The sequence below is a fragment of the Rhinolophus sinicus genome, chromosome 1 (genome assembly GCF_057876585.1).
Source record: "Rhinolophus sinicus isolate RSI-liver-muscle chromosome 1, RSI-T2T, whole genome shotgun sequence".
Taxonomy (NCBI): Eukaryota; Metazoa; Chordata; class Mammalia; order Chiroptera; family Rhinolophidae; genus Rhinolophus; species Rhinolophus sinicus.
In genome coordinates this window covers 142,090,582-142,112,954 of record NC_142501.1, presented here as the reverse complement: position 1 = coordinate 142,112,954, position 22,373 = coordinate 142,090,582, and the positions used below count along the sequence as shown (strand labels likewise).

At 37.9% G+C, this 22,373-nt stretch overlaps 1 protein-coding gene and 2 pseudogenes across 3 annotated transcripts in view; 1 reads left to right on the top strand and 2 right to left on the bottom strand.

The window, feature by feature from the left end:
- UGDH (UDP-glucose 6-dehydrogenase) overlaps positions 1-22,369 on the bottom strand; it is a 30,293-nt gene extending 7,924 nt beyond the window's left edge. The window contains exons 1-6 of one of the 2 annotated variants that reach the window (XM_088790096.1): positions 21,986-22,369; positions 12,762-12,930; positions 4,699-4,800; positions 985-1,185; positions 700-897; positions 86-233 (exon numbers count right to left, since the gene is read on the bottom strand). In XM_088790096.1, the coding sequence (XP_088646222.1) occupies positions 86-233; positions 700-897; positions 985-1,185; positions 4,699-4,800; positions 12,762-12,930; positions 21,986-22,149 (982 nt within the window). In that variant the 5' untranslated portion in view covers positions 22,150-22,369. Of the gene's footprint in view, positions 1-85; positions 234-699; positions 898-984; positions 1,186-4,698; positions 4,801-12,761; positions 12,931-21,981 lie in introns of both variants that reach the window. The other variant, XM_074324572.2, reaches the window with a different exon arrangement.
- On the bottom strand, positions 1,192-4,691 carry LOC141569972 (ATP synthase F(0) complex subunit g, mitochondrial pseudogene; annotated as a pseudogene).
- Positions 17,800-19,948, top strand: LOC109438009 (heterogeneous nuclear ribonucleoprotein A1-like; annotated as a pseudogene). The gene is made up of 2 exons (XR_016018527.1): positions 17,800-18,829; positions 19,483-19,948. The product of XR_016018527.1 is annotated as a heterogeneous nuclear ribonucleoprotein A1-like (transcript).
- Positions 22,370-22,373: the final 4 nt, after the last annotated feature.

The following is a 22,373-nucleotide window of genomic DNA, read 5'->3' as shown; positions in this document are numbered from 1 at the left end:
ATTTTAAGGACATTGAGTTAAAGACTTCCTTAAATTTAGAGACCTAGATAATGAACCGACTATGTGCCAAAAATTTTCATTTTACCAACACTGGCTTTCAGAAACTTATTTCCAATTCTCTGGTCCATCCCGATAGCCCTGGCCACCTCTTCCACGTCGGCTCCTGTAGCTTCACAGAGGGCACTTATAGAGTTAATACTGCTGATTCTCTGCGCAAGAAAAGCATTTGCTGCCTAAAAAAACAAAAGGGGGGGGGGTGGGTGCGTATGATGAGCTAAAATAGCAATTTTATATATCTGGGTTATATTTCTTTGATTTGATGCCAGTTACTGAAAGAAAAAAGTTATGGATGGTCTCAATGTGAGGAGGCAATGGATGGGCTGGTAAAGGAAAATGTTTTCATTAGAAAAGAAAGATGATTAAGAAAGAGGGTAAAAGAAGGGAAAAGAATGGTTTTAAAAATTACTCTTTTAATGTATCCTCCATTTTATCTTACAATTCATGAAAATGTTATAATTCTCCAGAATATTTTATACACTAATATTTGGTCCCCCTCGTGAAAATTACTTCATAATGGATAAGAATACTATCTTCAAAAGTATACCTTTTATTAAGAAAGTAGCTATGTCACTTATTAGATTTAAGAGAAATAAGTCCCTGGCTTTAAATTTAATGGAGAGTTGAATGTCATGTACCAACCAGTTTGGAAAGTTCTGAAGACCAGGTATTGGTGGTGAGGATCTTTTCTTTGGGAACCCAGTGCTCATATACAGCACACAGTGCCTGCACCGCTCTCTGGCCTTCTGGGGTTTCATCCCCTCCGATCAGTACTCTGTCTGGGTTCTTGAGGTCCTTGATGGCCGTTCCTTCTGCCAAGAACTCAGGGTTGGACAGCACCTAGAATTAATAGCATTAATTATGAACAACTTTAAGGCATCAATGTTTACATAAGAACCAGATTCTAATGCTTCCTTTTTTTAATACCTGTAAATTCAAGTTGGGTTTTGTGTTTGCATCAAATATTTGACGAATGCTTTCTGCTGCCCGCACAGGAACTGTGCTTTTCTCGGTCACAATTTTGTACCCATGTGAGTTTTGCACAATGCGTCTAGCACAAGCTTCAATATACTTCAGATCTGCTGCACGGCCTTTCCCCATTCCATAGGTTTTTGTTGGAGTGTTCACCTGGTGAAAGTGTAAGGGAGTAAGAACAGATAATCTGTGAGATACTCAGTGATTTCCAGATAGGCCCTGGACCATCAATTACCTAGTCATGTGGGAAGTTAACGACCATCAGTAGCCCTGACTTGAACCCTCTATTAGTTCCTGGAAAATAATGTACTTCATAAATATAATCTTCACCAGAAGGAAAGCTTGAAGCTTCTGGAGAGCTCATTCAATAAGTGTTCACAATCTGAAATGAAATGTAAGTTTTCTCTTCTTTCCTCTCTTTATTGTATGTAACATATTACCATGGTCTTTAAAACTACACTTCGAACTCCTTTTTCATTCTCCATTTTTATAGGCCTATATCAAAAGCTTTAAAAAATGCTTGCAGTATCATTCACAAATGCTTTCTTGTCTCATTAAAGCTAGGAAATCATCTAGCATCTTCAGGATACAGAATACTATGTAGACAAAGACTATCAAATAGAAAGAAAAATAAATCATGAGCCCAGATTCTAGGCATTTAGTTTTGGCTTAACTCTATTATATAACCTTGGTGGAGTGTGGCTGCCTTTGCCTCAATGACCTGATTGGAAAATGAGGCTAACACACTTTCTAAAATCTAACACGAGTTTTATAACACTCTGATAAAAATGAAAGTACTCTGAAAAATCCAAAATTGTATAGAGGAGTAATTTTTGAACCAGTAATAAGTAGCACCAATTCTCTTCCCTTGACAAGCTTATGACCTAATGGGAAACTAAATAAAGGAATTAGCCAAAATAAATCAAAACTTAAAGATTGAGTTGAGGTGTGAAAGCAAGACGAAAAAATTGTTTCTGTGCATGGCACGACTTGGGAAAAGCCTTAGTCATAGACGGCCGGGTGCAGTGGAGTCAGAAGGGCAATGACAGCTGGCTGATGGGATAAGGTAAAACATGCCAGAGGTGGGAGATGATCAGATGGGGTCCCCTGGTAAAGGCGCTCTGAAGATAACAAAGGAAAACTGATTTGTATAAAAGTATTCCCATCTGGAATTTGCCTTAAAAAATCTGGGGTGGGAAGAAGTAAAAAGAAGTAGTAACGAAGCAAGATCAGCCATGATTAACTGTTGACAATGGAGAATGAGTATATAGGGGTTCATTATATTACTATGTTCACCTTTTGTATACGTTTGATATTTTCCATAATGAAAAGCATACAAGAAGCGAATTTTTAAAAAAAACGATCCAGAGAATGGAAACTAGATATGAGTTATACAATAATAAATTACCCAAACAGGCAGGCACACAAAGCAACAGCTTGGAAAAATTCGGGGCAGCTCAGGTTAGATGGGCAGTGAGACAAACGTAAAACCAGCTATCTGTGCCAGACCACCCTATGGTGGACTCTATTGTCTGAGAGTAGATTATTTTTAAATACTTTTTTTACAGAACATTTCCCAATTGCTATTCCAGGGTCTGGTTAGCCAAACTAAGATAATCAGAGAAATAAGGTAACTTGTTTTTTTTTCCCTTTAACATATTTCATTCAAATACCAGTTTGATCACACATGGCCTAAGAACATTCAAATAATAAACCCAAAAGAAACAGATTGGTCTTCAAAAGTTAAAGATTGGTCTTCAAACCTTATAGCCAATGATGCCACGCTTGCCTATGGTCTCGCCAACATGAAACCACATCCCCACCTCACTGGCCACCTCATTCAGCGGAGCTTCCTTAACTGTGAGCTGTTTGAAGCTACCAGTTTGAGCACTAATGACTTTTTTTCCTAAGCTCTGAATAGCTGTAAGGATCTCAGCAGATGTTGGAGGAACCAGCTCAACCTTGGCATGGCACCAACATGTGGCCAATTGAGGCTTCGACTAAGTCACAGCACCGTTGACCAGCACCATAACCTTCTCTGTGAGGTTATGGACAAATTGGGCCATGGTTCTAGGATGGAAAGTCAGTAACTTCTTGATTAACTCCAAGTATCTAGCTACTCCGAAATATTTTCTTATTTTCTCTGCCTCTTCCCTAACCTTCTGCAAACTTAAGCAGAGGATGGGTAGGTAAGTCATAGAAGCTGCATCAATTTCTCTGAAGCAATTAAGGATGCCAAAAAAAGAGAATTTATTTATTTTTAATTTTCTTTCTTTCTTCCTTTCTTTCTTTTTTTAATTAAAGTTTATTGGGGTGAAAATGGTTAGTAAAGTTACATAGGTTTCAAGTGTACAATTCTGTAATACATCATCTAATCTGTTTCCCCAAAAATAAGACCTAGCTGGACAATCAGCTCTAATGAGTCTTTTGGAGCAAAAAATAATATAAGACCCGGTCTTATGTTACATTACATTACATTACATTACATTACATTACATTACATTACATTACATTACATTACATTATATTATATTATAAAGACCCGGTCTTATATTATAGCAAAATAAGACAGGGTCTTACATTAATTTTTGCTCCAAAAGATGCATTAGAGCTGATTGTCCGGCCAGGTCTTATTTTCGGGGAAACATGGTATATATCATACTGCATGTTCACCACCCAGAGTCAGTTCTCCTTCCATCACCATATATTTGATCCCATTTACCCTTAATTTATAACAGACTTAATTTATAACAGTTTTACCACTGGCTTCATTACCACTTTCTTCTGGAGTTCACAAAGCTTCACAGTACTGCTTTTGTCTCACCAGTCAGAAAACCCCTTATTCAACAACTTACAGACCTTAACAAATGTATAATCAATTCAACAGCATCTACCCTCTATGGACCTCATGGTGTTTCCTTCCTTTATCTCGTAGGACCCCATCAAAGCTCACACCACTGCCTTGCCCTTTATTCTTCAGGCCCTAAAGGCCTTGAGTCATATAACACCCTAGCCACCAAATGGTTGATAACTATACCATCACACACAGAATATTTGAGTAGATGGTTACCCGGACATCAAGAAATAAGTTACCTTGGTTGAAATACTGAGTTACTAGAGTTTACTCCCAAGCATTAGATCTATTTCTTTTTCATTGCAGAGGTACAACAGTTTAGCCAAATTATAAGCTGAAGGTGCCCGCGGACTAGCCTGATAACCTAACCAACATATGCCAACTTCCAAACAATTAATTTAAAATGACTTTTGGAACATAATTTACCTAGTTAGGAGATGCCTGTAAGTTTGCAAGTAAACTTTACCTGATTCTCTTTACCTCACCTCTACCCACCAGTGGAAACAAGAAATGATGAAATATATATACTATCACACATGTGCTCATACATTACCAGTACTTCCTAATTCTAGATATCAGACTAGAACTTTCTCTGAATTTATTTGTTTAATGGTCTGAAATGACATATTTGACCAAATGATTATAGGGTTTGGTGAAATGTTGGACAACGTTAGTGACAACCAAAATTAAACTGGACAATGGCTACTAAGCAATGCTCTGGCTTAATACAATGGATTTACTATTAAAATAAAATGAAACTTCTATATAGATAAGAATACGTTAAAACTCCCATAGCAAAGGGAAATACTTACAGAAATAAATACAAGATCAGCTTCTTTAATGGCATCATCAATATTGGTAGAAAAAAATAGATTTTTTCCTCGACAGGATTCTACCACTTCTTTTAGTCCTGGCTAAAATGAAAAAGAGTTGTATATAAACTGTTTACCAGTCATGTAAAATAACCTAATAGTATAGAATTACATGTGTTAAAGCAGAAGTTTATACTGTAATTTAAAGATCTAGACTTGCTCTCAAATAACACCTTTGTAGAACAATCAAAGACTATACACAAAAGGCCGTAAGTAAACATTATGTAACATTACTAAATAAAACAAAATTGAACTTACCACAATTAAAGTAGTAGCTCATTTTAATGCTGTGTCATTGTTTACCATGTGCCTGACTGTCTATAAGAGTTAATAATTAACTCTGAGTATCAACACAATTATCAGAAAATTCAATGTCTTCTGTGATTTCAAGCAAACACTTCATTTCTGCATTATCATTATGACTACAGGATTTTACCCCCCAAGAATTTAGGTCATTCATTTGGTTATGAAACAGTTAGTGTTTACACATACATAAACATATTTTTTCTAAGTCCCTATTGTAAGAAACCTTTAATGAAAATTTTGTTTTCCCATACAATTTAACAGGAGATGCAGTAATGTTAAGAATATTAAGCTGTACAACACCACCTAACAAGTATTCTTGGAAAAAACAAAACAAAAAAATCAGGTCGAAATCTGATCAGACTAGTCCAATCAGCAAAATCCAGACTGTGAAAATGTCTACAGGATAAACAACCTGGTTTCTGCAACAAATAAACTAAAGAGAATAACCGGATGGGGGGTTGGGAGTGTTAAAATACTGTGGTCTTAAAAGACACTGAAACAATACAAATCTGTTGCAATATATGGATCTTACTTGGAGCCCGATTCAAATAAACTAGGGATGAAGAACATGTATAAGAATTCTTGATATTAAAAAATTGTTAAAAATGTTAGTAATGATAATGGTGATGTGCTTAGGTTTTAAAAACTATTCTTTTTAAAAATACATAACGAGATGCTTATGGTTGAATTTATAAATAATCAGGATGATAACAGGTGGGAGGGGGGACTGGTCATGTTGATAAATTTTTGAAACATGGTGATGGGCACATGGGGATTCACTATACTATTCTCTCCATTTTTATTACATGTTTGAAATTTTCCATAATAAAAAGAAAAAAACAACAACAAACAAACCTAAACCACTGAAGCTTACTTTTCTTGGGGGAGAAGTTTCAAAAAATATACACAATATTATGGATGTTTATAAAACTACTTAAGTAGATAAAATAAAAGGCCACTACAGGTTTAGAATTATATCCAGAGGCAATTTACTTTTCTTCATGGTTCTGGGGCCTTTGAACATAAGCAATTAGAGGAAGTGTAAAACGTAAATTCAAATTTCCATTAGTTTGACTAAACTGTTTAACAAGACCAGCAAAATATATGAACCACTACAACCATGAATACAGTGTCATCAATCGCAGTAACTGTTTCCTTGGTTATTTTGACTAAGTTCCAGAAAATGAGTGTAAAAGGTTATGAAATTTGAGGATTTAGCAGAGAAAATTGAATACAGTCCTATATATAAAATTTCCTAATACTGCATTTAAATTGAAGTATCCTAAAATCAAAGCAATGCAGAATTTATACTAAGCCTTAATAAGACCTCAAAATGAACTACATTATTCTGTTAAAACCAATAGGATATTTGTAGATCTTCAAAATGATGGAAAAGCAGTTAATATAGGTTCTACCTCTTATTAGAGTCATTATGTAATTATCATAATTAGTATTTAGAATTTACATGGTGCTTTTTTTTTTTGGAAGAACTCAAATCCTTTCACAGGGTAAAATTATCTTTTATTTTACTCAGAAAAAGAAAAGCAAATTATTCATTTTTTTAAAAGTAGTTATTAAAAACACTGATGAACAAAGTTAACAAAAAAGCAATGACTATTCAACAAATATGGTAACACAAAATAAAATGTTTTAATTGTTAAATGTTAACAGTATCTACTATACTATTTTCTGAGTAAAACTGAAATATCTTATTACCACATTTTACCTAATAGCCTGTACTATTTCTTTCTCTGGCAGTAAAAATGACTTTTTTACTAATACAGTTTTGACCCATAAAATATAAGCTTATAAGATTAGAAAGAACCACAGTAAACAGAAGCTGATGGGTTTTCAATGTGGCCCGACAAATCTTTTTACTTGTCCTCTCTATTCTCAGATTGCTGACTTATGATGGTTCGACTTACAATTTTTTGAGTTAACAATGATGTGAAAGTAATATGCATTCTATAGAAACCATACTTTGAATTTTGATCTTTTCCTAGCTAGTGATATGCAATACCATACTCTCGTGATTCTGGGCGGCAGCAGTGATCACCAGGGTGAAAAACTGATACTCTACAGTGTACTGTGTTGCCAGGGTTTTTTGGATGTTGTGTTTTTTGCACCCCATCATGTCTACAAAACCCCTATCTGTATCTCCTACTCTTGGTGAGAAGAGGACGGCAATTACTCTTGAGATGAAACTGAAGATAACTGCTCATCAGTAGGCTACTAACGTAAGTATTCTGAGGACGTTTAAAATAGGCTAGTAAGTTATGATGCTCAGCAGGTTAGACGTAGTAAATTCATCTTTTACTTATACTATTTCTAAGTTACAATGCATTTCTCTGGACATAACCCCATTTGTAAGTTGAGGAACATTTATACTGCTCTGAACCTTACTACATGCAAGTCCTTGACCTCACACTACCCCTTTTATCTTCTTCAGAATATCTCACTTCCCATTTCCAGATTATTAAGATTACCAATATGGAAGTCACCTTTATTTCATGTCCCACCAACAAAACTGTATGTATCTTTATCCATCCTTGTTTTCTTCCCTTTGGTCTCCAAAGGCGAGGCTTTCAAGACCAATCCCTCCACTTATGCATTTGATCCCATCCTGTTGCTATCTTTCTAGATTTTATTCCACCAAGTAGATCTTTTCTTCTTATGCTTTCGACCTTTCCTTCTCTATGTGATTTTATTAGATGTTCAATCCTTTATCAACCACAGAAAAATATATAAATAAATAAAATCACTTCCTTTACCCTGTGTCCCTCTCCAGCGACCACCCCTTTTGTTTCCTTCTAAATTAAACTTCTTACCAGTCTTACTCCTTGTCTACATTCTCCCACCCTCAATCTCCTACCATTTGGAATTATTCTTGCAAAAGTTACAATGGCCCCCATAATACCAAATTTAACGAATGTGTCTTAGTTCTTATTTCTTCTGCATTTGGCATAACTGACAGCTCATTCATTCAGCAAATATTTATTGGGCACTTAACTCTGTACTGGTCACTGTGTTAGTCACTCATAACCAGGGCTTACACATCTTTTAGGAGCTTGAACTACTAAATCTATTCTGGTTTTTGGTTCACCTTCCCTGAACTACTCTTCATGGCTTCTCTAGGGCATTCCCTCCTACAATCACCATCAAACACTAGAATTTTCTAGGGTTCTGTCCTTGAGCCATGCTCTGTTCTTTCTACAAGCTCTTCTTGGAGAGCTCAGCTACACTGATTTTAACTACTACCTGCATAATCCTAACTTTACATTTCCAGCCCTGAAATCTTTTCCTAAACTTTTGATATATACCCAGTGGCCTCCTGCAAATCTCTATCTGGACATCCCAAAGAGTTTATAACTAAATAGGACCAAACAGAATGCACCATTTCATCTCCCACCACCCTCCACAACACCCTGCATTCTTGATCTCAATAAATGGCACAATCATGCACCCATCATTCAAACTGAAAACATGGATATCATTCTAGATTCCTTCCCCTCCTTCATCACTGTTATATGATCAACAACCAAGTCCTACCATTTTTCTTCTAACTATTTCTCTAACTAGTGAGTCTCAGAGTGGATAGAGTGAAGGTGGAACAATTCTCAAGGAAACTGTGTACTCAAAAGAACACACTAAGTATTATAATTATATATGAGTTATCATTTCTCTATTAGTGACCATGAGTTACACATTAGTCACCAATAGGGACTTCCTGACATGAAAATATATTATTAATATTTACAATGAAGAATCAATGCTATATTTTAATAATATCCTTCAAAACAAATATCAATTTGGTTGTATATTTAAAAATGCATTATAGGATACAGATTTAAAGGAGAAAGTCGATTGCAATGCAAATATATCCAAGTTTTCTCTGAAAATAAAAATATTTCTTTGCATTGTACAAGGTATTGAGAATAGATTACAACCAGCAACAATATGTTTAAGTTACTCAATAAAGCAGTTCAGAAAGCAACATGAACTCTGGTTAAACCTACGCCATTTGCCATTCATTTTTCTTCCTTTATAGTTGTTCCTATTTGACATTTCACTTAATATTTCACATCTCTAATGTGGCCAAGGAAATGTGCAGGGATAGTTAATTTACAACATAAAAAAGAAATAAAAATGGAACAAAGGCTAACATATCTCTGAAAATGGATATTGGGTCATATAATTCATTTCCCCCAATTTTTTTTTTCTTAACACAATCTTACAGAAATCTTTTTTTAAAACTTGATTTATAAATTTCTTACGCAGGCATATTTTAACAACTGATGTCTTAGAAAGACACATGAAAAGTATAAGCCTAAAATCACTTATGTGCTAAGAGGAAAATCATTCTACTTGCTAAGAAGATTTCTTCTAGAATTTTAAAGTTGCAGTGCCATGTTTATAATCTCCAAAGCCAGCTGAAAAAGATTCCATTTCTGTTGTAGGCTACACCAAATAGTGCAGAACTAAAATAGCTGCCTATGTTATCATCATTTAATTGCCGTATTAAAAAATAAGATAAAATTAAGATTTTAAATAGCAAATAATTAACCATTTAGTTAACTAATAACCATTAAATGTAGCCAATACAATTATGGCATTTCAGAGTTCAGAGACTCATACACTGCTTCTTAATGAGCACAGACTTTCAAGTATTTTATATTCCAGTAAGAGTGACTTAAAGAAGAAAAAATTTATGTATGAAATGAAAGTGTGAAACAACCAAAATTACTTTCATTTCTTTGTTTATAAAAGGTAGGTTATTGAGAAAAAAACAAGATATGGAAAATAAATCATTTTAGATCTTAACACTCTTAATATGACTATATATTCCAAATGGATTAAACCTCAATGTACAATACACTATTTTAAATTTAAAGCACTGAAGTCTTAGGAAGAGAGGTTCAGATTTCAAATAATGGAAATAGTAATAGCAATAGTAAGAGTCTGACTGAATAAGAACCTGGCCAGGAAACATGCCCGGCCAACTGACTTTTTTGTTTTCTTCAAGAAAAATGTCTAATTCCAATATATTACATATGGTTTATATTTTTTTTCTTGTCCAGGATACCCTTTGTTTTTTCAGTAAAACTTTTATTGAAGTAAAACAAAAATACAGAAAACTGCATATACATTAGTATAGAAAAATGTTTAACTTAATTTTTACAAGTGAATACACTTGTGTAGCCACTACCCACATCAAGAGTTAGAAGAACATTAACAGTAAATCAGAGTCTGCAATGTGCCCTCCCCTAGTCACGACCACCCTTCAAATTACCACCATTCTGAATGAGTTTGTCTATTTTTGAACTTTATACAAATGGAATTATATAGTATGTATTATCGTTGTATCTGACAACACATTACTTTTGTGAGAATTTAACCATATTCTTGCATGCAGTAGTGTCATAGATTTTCAACGCAGCATAGTATTTTATTACAGGATGGAAACTACAATTTATGTATCCATTCTATTGATAATGAACATTTAGGTCGTTTTCCATTTGGGGCTACTATGAATAGCACTGTTAATACCTGTCGTTTGACATGCACATATGTATGCATTTCTGTTGGATATATATATACTTAGGACTGAAACTGCTGGGTCATAGATTATACATATTTTCAGCTTTACTAGATACTGCCAAGAGTACTACAAAGTAGTTGTACCAATTTACATCCTGATCAGCAGTGTATAAAGTTCCAATTGTTCTAAATCCTTGTACACACTTGATATTGTCAGTAGTAAAATTTTAGCCATTCTGATGGGTGCCCTTTGTTTTTGAAGACTAGAATACACAGCTGGCAGAATTAGTTACTGAATGATTGGCTATAAATATGGTTTACAGGGTTTCAGATGACTTGTAGACCTTTTATGGATATCAGAATTATAAAACTCACTATCAAGTTATAGTTCCAAAATGTTTTTTAAAATTCCCCCAAACCAAATATAGTAGTAATGTTGTAATGGGGAAAGAATGCTATTATACTGAGGTATGTAAAGAACTATTATGGGGCCGGCTGGTGGCTCAGGCCGTTGGAGCTCCACGCTCCTAACTCCGAAGGCTGCCGGTTCAATTCACACATGGGCCAGTGGGCTCTCAACCACAAGGTTGCTGGTTCAACTCCTGGAGTCCCACAAGGGATGGTGGGCTCCACCCCCTGCAACTAAGATTGAACACGGCACCTTGAGCTGAGCTGCCTCCCGGATGGCTGAGTTGGCTGGAGCGTGGGCTCTCAACCACAAGGTTGCCAGTTCGATTCCTCAAGTCCCGCGAGGGATGGTGGGCTGCGTCCCCTGCAACTGAGATTGAACACAGCACCTGAGCTGAGCTGCCGCTGAGCTCCTGGATGGCTCAGTTGGTTGGAGTGCGTCCTCTCAGCAACAAGGTTGCCAGTTCGAGTCCTGCAAGGGATGGTGGGCTGCGCCCCCTGCAACTAGCAACAGCAACTGGACCTGGACCTGGAGCTGAGCTGTGCCCTCCACAACTAAGACTGAAAGAACAACTTGAAGCTGAACAGCACCCTCCACAACTAAGATTGAAAGGGCAACAACTTGACTTGGAAAAAAGTCCTGGAAGTACACACTGTTCCCCGATAAAGTCCTGTTCCCCTTCCCAATAAAATCTTTAAAAAAAAGAACTATTATGGGCGTTCATTTGGTAGAAGAAAGGGTAAAGTACAAACAGAAGCTACCACATACACAGAGGATATTTTCTAAAAATCTTAGGCCTGATTCACGAGTAAATCCACAATGTTGAGTTGTTACTACTTTATGAGTGCCTTTTCATGGATTTTTATGTTTCATATGCCTATAAATAGCAGGGAGATTTATCCTACAGATTGAACTAGGCTGAGACTTCCCTTCCAAAGGCCTAACCTGCCTAAAGACTATGGTTGATGATAATCTTATAAAAAATAAAGCTTTTTGAGGGTGGTGGGGGGTGTTATATATATATATATATACATATATATATACATATATATGTATATATATATATATATATATATGAATATAAATGTTGGATAGAAAATGCTACCATTAAGTTTTGAAATATTTTCCTATTGGTCTTTAAAAGCATAATATCTTGAACTCATTTTATAATAATATAATAAAAAATAGGACAGCCAGCTTAATAAAATGGTTAAAACATATTTTCTTAACCATAAAACTGTAAATTCTCTAAATTCACATAAATTTCTAAATTCCAATTGAACTAATTTGTGATACTAAACACTAAATATGAAAGACACCATTTATCCACCCAAGATTTACCTGATATAAATTTAATAATCTAAAAACATAAGACTTACATGAATTCATATTATAAACATCCAGTTTTATTTTATTTTTACAGAATGCCACTTTTAAATTTTACTATTTTAATATGATAACCATAATAACAGACAAAATTAGAGAGTAGAGAAGAGAAAAACTTACCCACAATCTCACTGCATTAATACAACCATTATTAATATTCCAATATACTTTTTTCCAGTCATTTTCCCTGGTCATACTTGACATAACTGTAATAACAATGTCCTTAACATTGTGTATCTAAATGTTTTCATTTAATTTCTGACCAGTTGCAGTCATAAACTTTTATATCAACAGGAAATTTTTTAACAAAAACCGTGAGAAGACAAAGAGCATAAGAAATAAAGAGTTGTTTAACATGATTTACCTCATAAATAGGGAGTGTAGGAGAGTTCCACGCATTGATTCTTGATTCATTGACATCAACAACCGTTACCCTGACTTCAGGGCACATCTGAGCTATGACACTACACGTGGGTCCTCCGACATAACCCGCACCAATGCAACAGATCTTCTTAATTTCAAACATCATTGTACTAGAAGGGAAACAGTAAGACTGTTTTAGTATTGAGCACAGAAAATTTAAAGACATCACATTGCACATTCATCATACTTTATAAAAACTGTCAATGTGACAGATACTTGGAAAGATTACCTACTTTCACACTCATTAAGAATTATGAGAATAGTGATAAAAAATAACATTCCAATTGAATAACCTAGCCAGTTCTCGACTGCACTAGCATGAAACATACGGAAAAAATTACAGGAACTGATATTACTGGAGAAGAGCCACAAAGATTATAATGACCCAATATTTAAGAAAATCAAGAAGCAGAATAAAACGTTACCTCGGCCTCTACTACACTAGGGCAACTTGATTGCTGAGGGAAAGTTCAAAGGTAAACATACTAGTGTAATTCTTGCTAAAATAAATGCTGGTATACAAAGGTCAGCCTTGAGGCAGGTTTAGACTAACACAACAGATATTAAGATTAGTTCCATAGTCCAAAATTGGACTCTGAGATTATATTCCCTACCCAGTTAGACTTCAGTTTATTTTTACCTATTTGACAATGACCTTAAACTCAATTTCAAATTTAATCAGAAACCATGAGAAGGTTAAAGGAAAGTAGTTACCAAAGCTGTAACACAGATTTTGATAGGTTTTCAAAAGCCATTAGGTAAATTGATTCACAATAATCAAAATTACACAGGGCTGATTTATATATAAAAATATTGAGTTTATTCATTATGAGTATACAAATTGTCAAACTGACCAAGTTCTTAGAATTTTAGTCCTGGCCAAATCCTCAGACATCTTCTAATTCATGGATTCCAAAGAAAAGGAAAATGGTAGTCAGAAAGTTTAACAATTTGTTAGTATACTCCTGCATGGATCAGAGAAAACACTCTAGAAGGCTGATCTAATTACAATGCCTGGCAAGTATATCCCATTATGAAAAAAGATACACAAAGCACATAATTAAGATGATCCAAATCCCTTTGGTCTGAATCTGTATTACTCAAACTATGTTCTAATCTTCATTGGTTCTCTGAGTAGATTTCCTTATTGGAAGAGAATGAGCTGATATAAGTATACTAGTCTGCATTAAGAAAACAATTAATCTGGCATATAAATTGATATGTAGTGGTCATGATTAGCAGATATCAACTTGTAGAGTCTGATCGCTAATGACTTTTTTAAAACTATAAAAAGAAACAGAATTTTCTGAGCAGAATTTGGAATCTAATGATTCTAAGAAAGTATAGTCTACGACTATACTTAACAATACACATAAAGAAAAAATTTTCATTGATTTTTTTGTTTTGAATAGATAATATATTCATATGGTTCAAAAATTAAACCTGTATAACAAGGTATATACACTAAGAAGCCTCTATCCCCTACTTTGCTTCCACCCAACAACCTCTTTATTAGTTTCTTGCATATTCTTTCAGTGTTTTTAATACAGTACAAGTAAATAGATGTATATTCTAATAACTCTTCTTTCTAAATTCAAAAGGTAGACTACATATACACTATCAACATTTGGCTTTTTTTCACTTAGTGCATTCTGAAGACCTGTCCATTTCCTCTCCTCTCATGTTTCTTTTTTTCTTAATAGTTACACTGTATTCCATTGTTTGGATTTACTGTATTTTGCCGTGTATAATGTGCACCCACATTTTTGGCCCAAACTTTCAGGGGAAAAAATCTTTGGTTTTAATTTTTTAATTCAAATTTTTATTTGTTTACATTTAGGTACTTGGTTTTTGTATTATAAAGGAATTTTAGCATTTAGTTTTTCAACATATTATGGGTACAAGAAATTTTATAATATATGACAAATAATTACAGAACACAAGAGCAAATACAAGGTACAAGAAATTTTATGTACCGGTAACAAATTTACAAGATTTAGGCATCATAGAAGGCCAAGAATTCTTCATTGTTGCAAGTTCGTAGTAAGTTCAGCAAAACCGATTATAATATTCTAGCATATTATTTTGCATATGGATATCGTTATTGATTCCTAGAGTTACACTTTTAACTCATACGCATAAATAAAAGAATGAAAAACATTTATATAGATACGGAATTAGTACTACCCATGTATAATGCACATCCTTATTTTTCCCTCACAGATTTGGGCAAAAGAGTACACATTACACATGGCAAAATACAGTACTTATCAGGCAATAGTAAAACCATGCTAAATCTGGAAGATTCTCTCCTTAATAGTCTAAATCAGTGGGTTAAGAGTTCCCTACTATCACTTGTAAAGCCATAAAAATATGATATTCTATTAAACGTTTAGGATTCCAAGATTCACCTCCGCAAAAACACAAAATTTACTTTTGGCAACCATTCATGTTTCATTTCTTCACCTTTCTTCTCCTTTTCACTTCTGCCCTTTACCTCTCTCCAGGCTTCAAGTGCCCTATCCACCAGGAGAAAGAGAAACTACGTGGGAGGAAAAGACTGCATTGGGACTGATTGCTAGTAAGTGGCTAAAGCTCAGGGGAATGTTTTCCTGAAAAGCTCCCACCTGTGGGAAGGACAGCTGAGCCTGGAAAAGGCTTACCAGAGATATGTCTGTCTCCAGCATTTACTGCTGCTGTTCCCACCTCCACAATAGAAAAGCCTTAGCATCTGGTTTCAAAAAAATTGCTTCAACTTGCTGCAGACCTATTCCTTCTTCTTCACCTTCATGAAAGATTAATATTCCCAATTTAAGGGTCTACTGTGTGGGCATGGTAGAGAATTTGGCCAGAGAGAGATATAGGTCCTGACACTCAAGTATTTACAATTTAGTTAGAGAATAATTCAATCAAAAAACATTAAATACCTTACTACGTAACAGTCACTACTGATCTATATACTGTGGATACAATAGTGAACATGGCATATGCAGTTCCTACTTTACGTAGTTCTAGTCTAGTAGAAGAGCACACAAGCAAAATAATGGCAGCTGTGATAAATTCCACATAGAGGAAATAAACTTGCAGGAGAATGAGTGGGAAAGGCTACCTGTGCGGAAAGGACTACTTTAGATAGGGTAGTTAAAGGACTCTCTGAGAAGGGGACTTTTAAGCTAACTTAAAAGATGAAAAGGAGTTAGTCGCACCTAAGTAACATGGTTAAATTATAAAAGGCAGTATAATCAATTAAATGACAAAGTGAGTGTTAGAAGTCCAGAAGGAAAAAAGAAAATCAAAAGAATAAGGCATCTACATCAAGGCAAATGTAGAATCTAAGCTTGGCCTAAAGAATGAGTAGGATGGAGAAAGAAAGGTAAGTGGGGAAGGGCATTCCAGATGAGAAGAAGGGAATAAATAAGAACTTATACACAGAAATGAGATCGGCCTATCTGAACAATAAAAGTGGGTATTGAGAAGAAATGAGCAGCAATAATTGTCTCCTAGAGTGGAAATGAATTGCAAGTGGGTCTTGAATGTCCTTTCAGGAAAGCATGACCATAACAATCCATGAGGCTATAATTTAACAGTTAACGACACATAGCTGAAAGTAACCTAAGTTAAAGCAAGCTAAAAACCTAACAAACTCCACTGAAGGGGAAAAAAGGGGCTAGCAAAGGGAATGATCAACCTGGAAAGAGTTAAGCACAAGAATGACAGTGTTTATTTCAGCATTGTCTAGAGAAGAGTGGCACAGACCCTAAGTCAGAAGTATTCTGGTTTCAGAGAGGTGAGGTAAGAATAGCCTTTCCCAATGCTTGGAAGGCATATTCCCCAAAGATTCTTTGTTCTGATTCCACGCTGCTTTATGCATTCAGATTCCCAAGAAAGATAATACTAAACAGGGATGGCCTGGATTTGAGACACAAGTATTCCAGGCACTGGAATAAAAAATTTCCCTACTGTAATAGCTAAGTTCCATTCATTCCAGTGTATTCACCAATCTCTTATGCGCTTAATCATCATAAGTTAACATCTAAAGCCTCACTAATTCTGGGTCCATGGGGGGGGGGGGGGAATCTACTGATCTACTTTCCAGATATGCAAGGCTGAAGATTACGTCCTGAACTATGATGGACCTGAAGAATATCACACACTGTTGTTGTCACACAGCTGCCTGCCTATCTGTCCCCTCGTGCCTACCCCTAAAAAGAAAGAAGAGTCCGTGAGACTATTCCTTTCAGGGACACTGCTTCACCTTTATGCCATCTCCTTGTTTGGCCCCAAAGGATGGCTGGCTAGCCAATGACGGGTAAGATTCCTCAAGAAAGGAACGACCTATGACAGGCACAGTCGTGTGGGGACCACCAGGAGAATTCATGGGGTTGACAGAGGTGGGCATAGACCCCCACCTTCCCCTGTCTAAGAAGAGCTTCTGCCTCTGTGCCTGTATTCCTTCCCACAACCTGCTTGGGAAGTGATTCTAGATGTGATAACATCAGTTCTCCATCTCAGTAAGTTTTCAACATAAAGGTTTTGTCCCCTGGGGAGGTACAAACAGTAATTATTTCTACATCATGGGACTTTTGACAGGCAAGGGTGATTGGTTTGAACCAGTTTTCTGGTTTGGTGTATGAGACTCACAGCCCGTAGAAAAAACAATGCTACTTCCTTGTACGTGCATCAATAAAAGTCACAAGGTGGCCCGATTTGGGACTCTCAGTCCTTTGAGGCTGTGAGACCCGGAGCCCCTGATCAAAACTTTCTTGATTTCTGTTTTCTTATCCCTTCACCACCCCTTCTCGTTCTCTCACTGCCCGTGTTGCGCTGGACGCGACACACTGTAACACCAACACCCTTACTGGACAGGTAGCCAACCTCCCTCCTAATTAAAACCAGTGTATCTAAAGTACCAAAAACATGGCATCTCAAAGTATTTTTGGAGCAGAGGATCTTTTGGGGTTATCACTTAATCCCATAGCCAAGAGGTTATTAGGGCTTTTCTGTCAGTGGACGCCGCCGAGTAAGCATCGTTGAAGTCACCCCTCCCGCGGTCGTCATGTCTAACTCAGAGTCTCCCAAAGAGCCTGAACAGCTGCGGAAGCTCTTCATCGGAGGTTTGAGCTTTGAAACAACCGATGAGAGTCTGAGGAGCCATTTTGAGCAATGGGGAACATTCACAGACTGTGTGGTGATGAGACCCAAACACCAAGCGCTCCAGAGGCTTTGGGTTTGTCACCTATGCCACTGTGGAGGAGGTGGATGCAGCCATGAATGCAAGGCCACACAAGGTGGATGGAAGAGTTGTGGAACCAAAGAGGGCTGTCTCAAGAGAAGATTCTCAAAGACCTGGTGCCCACTTAACTGTGAAAAAGATTTTTGTTGGTGGTATTAAAGAAGACACTGAAGGACATCACCTAAGAGATTATGTTGAACAGTATGGGAAAATTGAAGTGATTGAAATCATGACTGACCGAGGCAGTGGCAAGAAGAGAGGCTTTGCTTTTGTAACCTTTGATGACCATGACTCTGTAGACAAGACTGTCATTCAGAAATACCACACTGTGAATGGCCACAACTGTGAAGTAAGGAAAGCCCTATCTAAGCAAGTGATGGCTAGTGCTTCATCCAGTCAAAGAGGTTGAAGTGGTTCTGGAAACTTCGGTGGTGGTCGAGGAGGTGGCTTTGGTGGGAATGACAACTTTGGTCGTGGAGGAAACTTCAGTGGTCAAGGTGGCTTTGGAGGCAGTTGTGGTGGAGGAGGATACGGTGGCAGTGGGGAAGGCTATAATGGACTTGGTAATGATGGAAGCAATTTTGGAGGTGGTGGAAGCTACAACGATTTTGGCAATTACAACAATCAATCTTCAAATTTCGACCCATGAAAGGAGGGAACTTTGGAGGCAGAAGCTCTGGCCCCTATGGTGGTGGAGGTCAATACTTTGCCAAACCACGAAACCAAGGTGGCTATGGTGGTTCCAGCAACAGCAGTAGCTATGGCAGTGGCAGAAGGTTTTTTTTTGTTTATTTGTTTTGTTTGTTTGTTTGTCTTTTATTGGGGAAGAGGAACAGGACTTTATTGGGGAACAGTGTGGACTTTCAGGATTTTTCTCCAAGTCAAGTTGTTGTCCTTTCAATCTTAGTTGTGGAGGGTGCTGTTCAGCTTCAAGTTGTTGTTCTTTCAGTCTTAGTTGTGGAGGGCGCAGCTCAGCTCCAGGTCCAGTTGCCGTTGCTAGTTGCAGGGGGCACAGCCCACCATCCCCACAAGGGTCGAACCGGCAACCTTGTAGTTGAGAGGACGTACTCCAACCGAATCATCCAGGAGCTCAGCGGCAGCTCAGCTCAAAGTGCCATGTTCAATTTTAGTTGCAGGGGGCGCTGCCCACCATCCATTGCGGGACTCGAGGAATTGAACTGGCAACCTTGTGGTTGAGAGCCCGCGCTCCAACCAACAACTGAGCCATCCTGGAGGCAGCTCAGCTCAAGGTGCCGTGTTCAATCTTAGTTGCAGGGGGCAGAGCCCACCATCCCTTGCGGGACTCGAGGAATTGAACTGGCAACCTTGTGGTTGAGAGCCCACTGGCCCATGTGGGAATCGAACCAGCAGCATTCGGAGTTAGGAACACGGAGTTCTAACCGCCTGAGCCACCGGGCTGGCCCAGAAGGTTTTAATTACTGCCAGGAAACAAAGCTTAGCAGCAGAGGAGAGCCAGAGAAGTGACAGGGAAGCTACAGGTTACAACAGATTTGTGAACTCTGCCAAGCACAGTGGTGGCAGGGCCTAGCTGCTACAAAGAAGACATGTTTTAGACAATACTCATGTGTATGGGCAAAAAACTCGAGGACTGTATTTGTGACTAACTGTGTAACAGGTTATTTTAGTTTCTGTTCTGTGGAAAGTGTAAAGCATTCCAACAAAGGGTTTTAATGTAGATTTTTTTTTTTTTGCACCCATGCTATTGATTGCTAAATGTAATAGTCTGATCATGACGCTGAATAAATGTCTTTAAAAAAAAAAAAGGTTATTAGGGCAGCTTATGCTCACAATCACAAGCAGAACAGGTTCTGCTAACATACTTATAATAAACATGGATTGAATGTCTACATGAGGCAACTCAGGTTCAAGAAGTTCATATTTGAATAAGGTGCTCCCAGGCTAACAGTTCCTATCTGCTGTTCACCTCAACACCTAGAACAGTAGGTGTTCAATAAATATTAATTGAATGAATAACTCTCCACAAGGGCCTACCTTTTTGAGATAAGACTGTTATTTGAGTATCTTTAGTTCAGATGGCTGATCATAGTATTTTTACAGAGATTGTCCAGAATCCTATCATCTTCTCTTCTTTAGGTAGAACTTCAGCCATGTCTTCCCAGAGTTACTTCTTATCCACATTGATTGCCAGGCTGTATTCAGCTTGCCTTACATCCAGCAGTTGGGGTAAACTATTGATTGCGGGTGGACCTGTATTATAGAATGCATGTGTTTCTGGGTATCCCTGTATTGCTGTTTCATAAGAACTATGGCTTGTAGATGACAATGGGAAAAATACAGAAGAAGCTAGATGTACAATCTATGCAAATCCAAATAAATTATTACTTGGAATTTTCAATGAGCTTTAAAATGGAGAGCGATACAATGTTAGTGATATACTTTCCCTTACACAGATGTCTTCTGATTCTATTTTCAATTCCTATTTTTATGGACCTTCTGACCCTCTCTACTGTGCTGTCTGGGAAATGGGAATGTTTGCTTATTTTATAAGTCAGTTTGAAATGAGTTTTTACCTCTGTATTTTGGAAAAGCCACAACACACCAGGCCATTCCACAACTACTGTTCATTTAAAATTTTATAAATTCAGATCAATAGTTCAAGCTAGAAGACATGGCTAACAAATAGGGGAGGTCTTACTACAATCTAAACTGAATATAATCCCTCTATCCCACCCTTCATCAGTTTACTGTGCATAATTGCCCAGCAGCTAAAGCAATGGATGTTATAGCTAGATATATCAACTCCACACATATTAATCATTTCCAAAAATTAAATACTATCAGATGCTTGACCCAAGAAAGATACTTAATCAGGGAGAATATTAATGTTATATGTAAAGGGTTATCATATAAAGCTGTAGAAATAGCAAGAGGGAGGATGGAATATGCTTAGTAGTTATAAATTTTATTTCGAGAAAGAAGTACAGCAAAGGGAGAAATCAGATCCTTTCAATCAGGGTTGTCTACCACCTACCTTGAACTAGATGCTTGGGTACAACCAAGCACATTTCAGAACAGACAGTAAGATCTTTCATTTCCAGAACGCCCCTGAAGAAACAGACCAGACCACTATTTTCCATTTCTTAGGGGACTTGAAGAAACTCAAAGACTCACTGTGTCTTTGAGGGCAGTCAATGGACAGCTACTCCTCTGTATATCCGTGAAAAGCTCCCTACCAGTGAATCCCTCTCTTCTATATACCAGAGTACTAAACCCTACTCAATATATAATATAAGGGGTATAATTTTTCAAGGTCTCACACAAATATGATCTTCTGAAGCACGTACGAAAGGACTTCACTGACATGAAATAAAGCAATTATATGGTGTGGCGGCCAACAATGGATTCCAGGACAGCCTATACAGACGTCCCGATTGAATGTCTCAGGATTTCGCCCTCAAAAGGGCTTTCTGGCTTCGTTTTCTCTTTAGTTTCTTAAGAAAGGCGGCCAGTGCCGTGAGGAAAGCAATAGACCCCAGGTGAGCAGACTTTGCACAAACAAAAGGCAATACTCTGAGACTAACATGGGGTCCCTAATCAGAGGACCACTTCCTTCGATGGACCGTCGGCTTTCTCAGACGCCGGAAAAAATTCTCATTTATTTCAAGTCAGAAAGTGGGAAAAAGAAGAAAGATGCGGCTGGAAGGCTCGCGAGTCTTGAATAAAAAGCCTAACCTATCCCATCCCCAAGGCAGCAGATCCAAAAGGCGATTCCCGCCCAGAACCCAAAAGAGGAGACGGGGTTCGTGAGACTGGAAGCCCGGGACCGAAGGCAGGGAGCGACCCGGGGCAGCGCGCACATCCCGGCTCCGCTCCCTCCACAAGCCGCCGGGATGCCAGAGCATCCCCACGCGGCGGCGGGGCCAGCCCGGGAAAGGTAGGTACTTACCCACTTCCAAGCACCAAGTGCGGCTTCCGCTCCTATCCCAACGGCTCCGACAGCTCCTCCCTCTGGGCCGCACTGCCGCCGCTCCGCCAGATCTCCTCTCACCGCACCCCGAGTCCCGGGCCCGGGCCCGTATTTAAAGACTTCTGCCCGAGAAGGCGGAGGCTTCATTCCCCCGTAGCCAGACCCTCCCGGATTCTGCCCTGTATCGCAACCACACTCCTCCTCCCGCCCCACTAGGCCCAGGACCCGCCCCTATTTCCTCCAGGGTCCAGGGGCGGGGAGGCGGGGGCGCGGCTAGTCCTGGATGGGGCTGGCCCCGCCCCTGGCCGAGCCTGAGCGAATCCGCTCTGGCCAGATCAGCGGCCCCGCCCCTGCCGTGAAGGGCGCTGGGC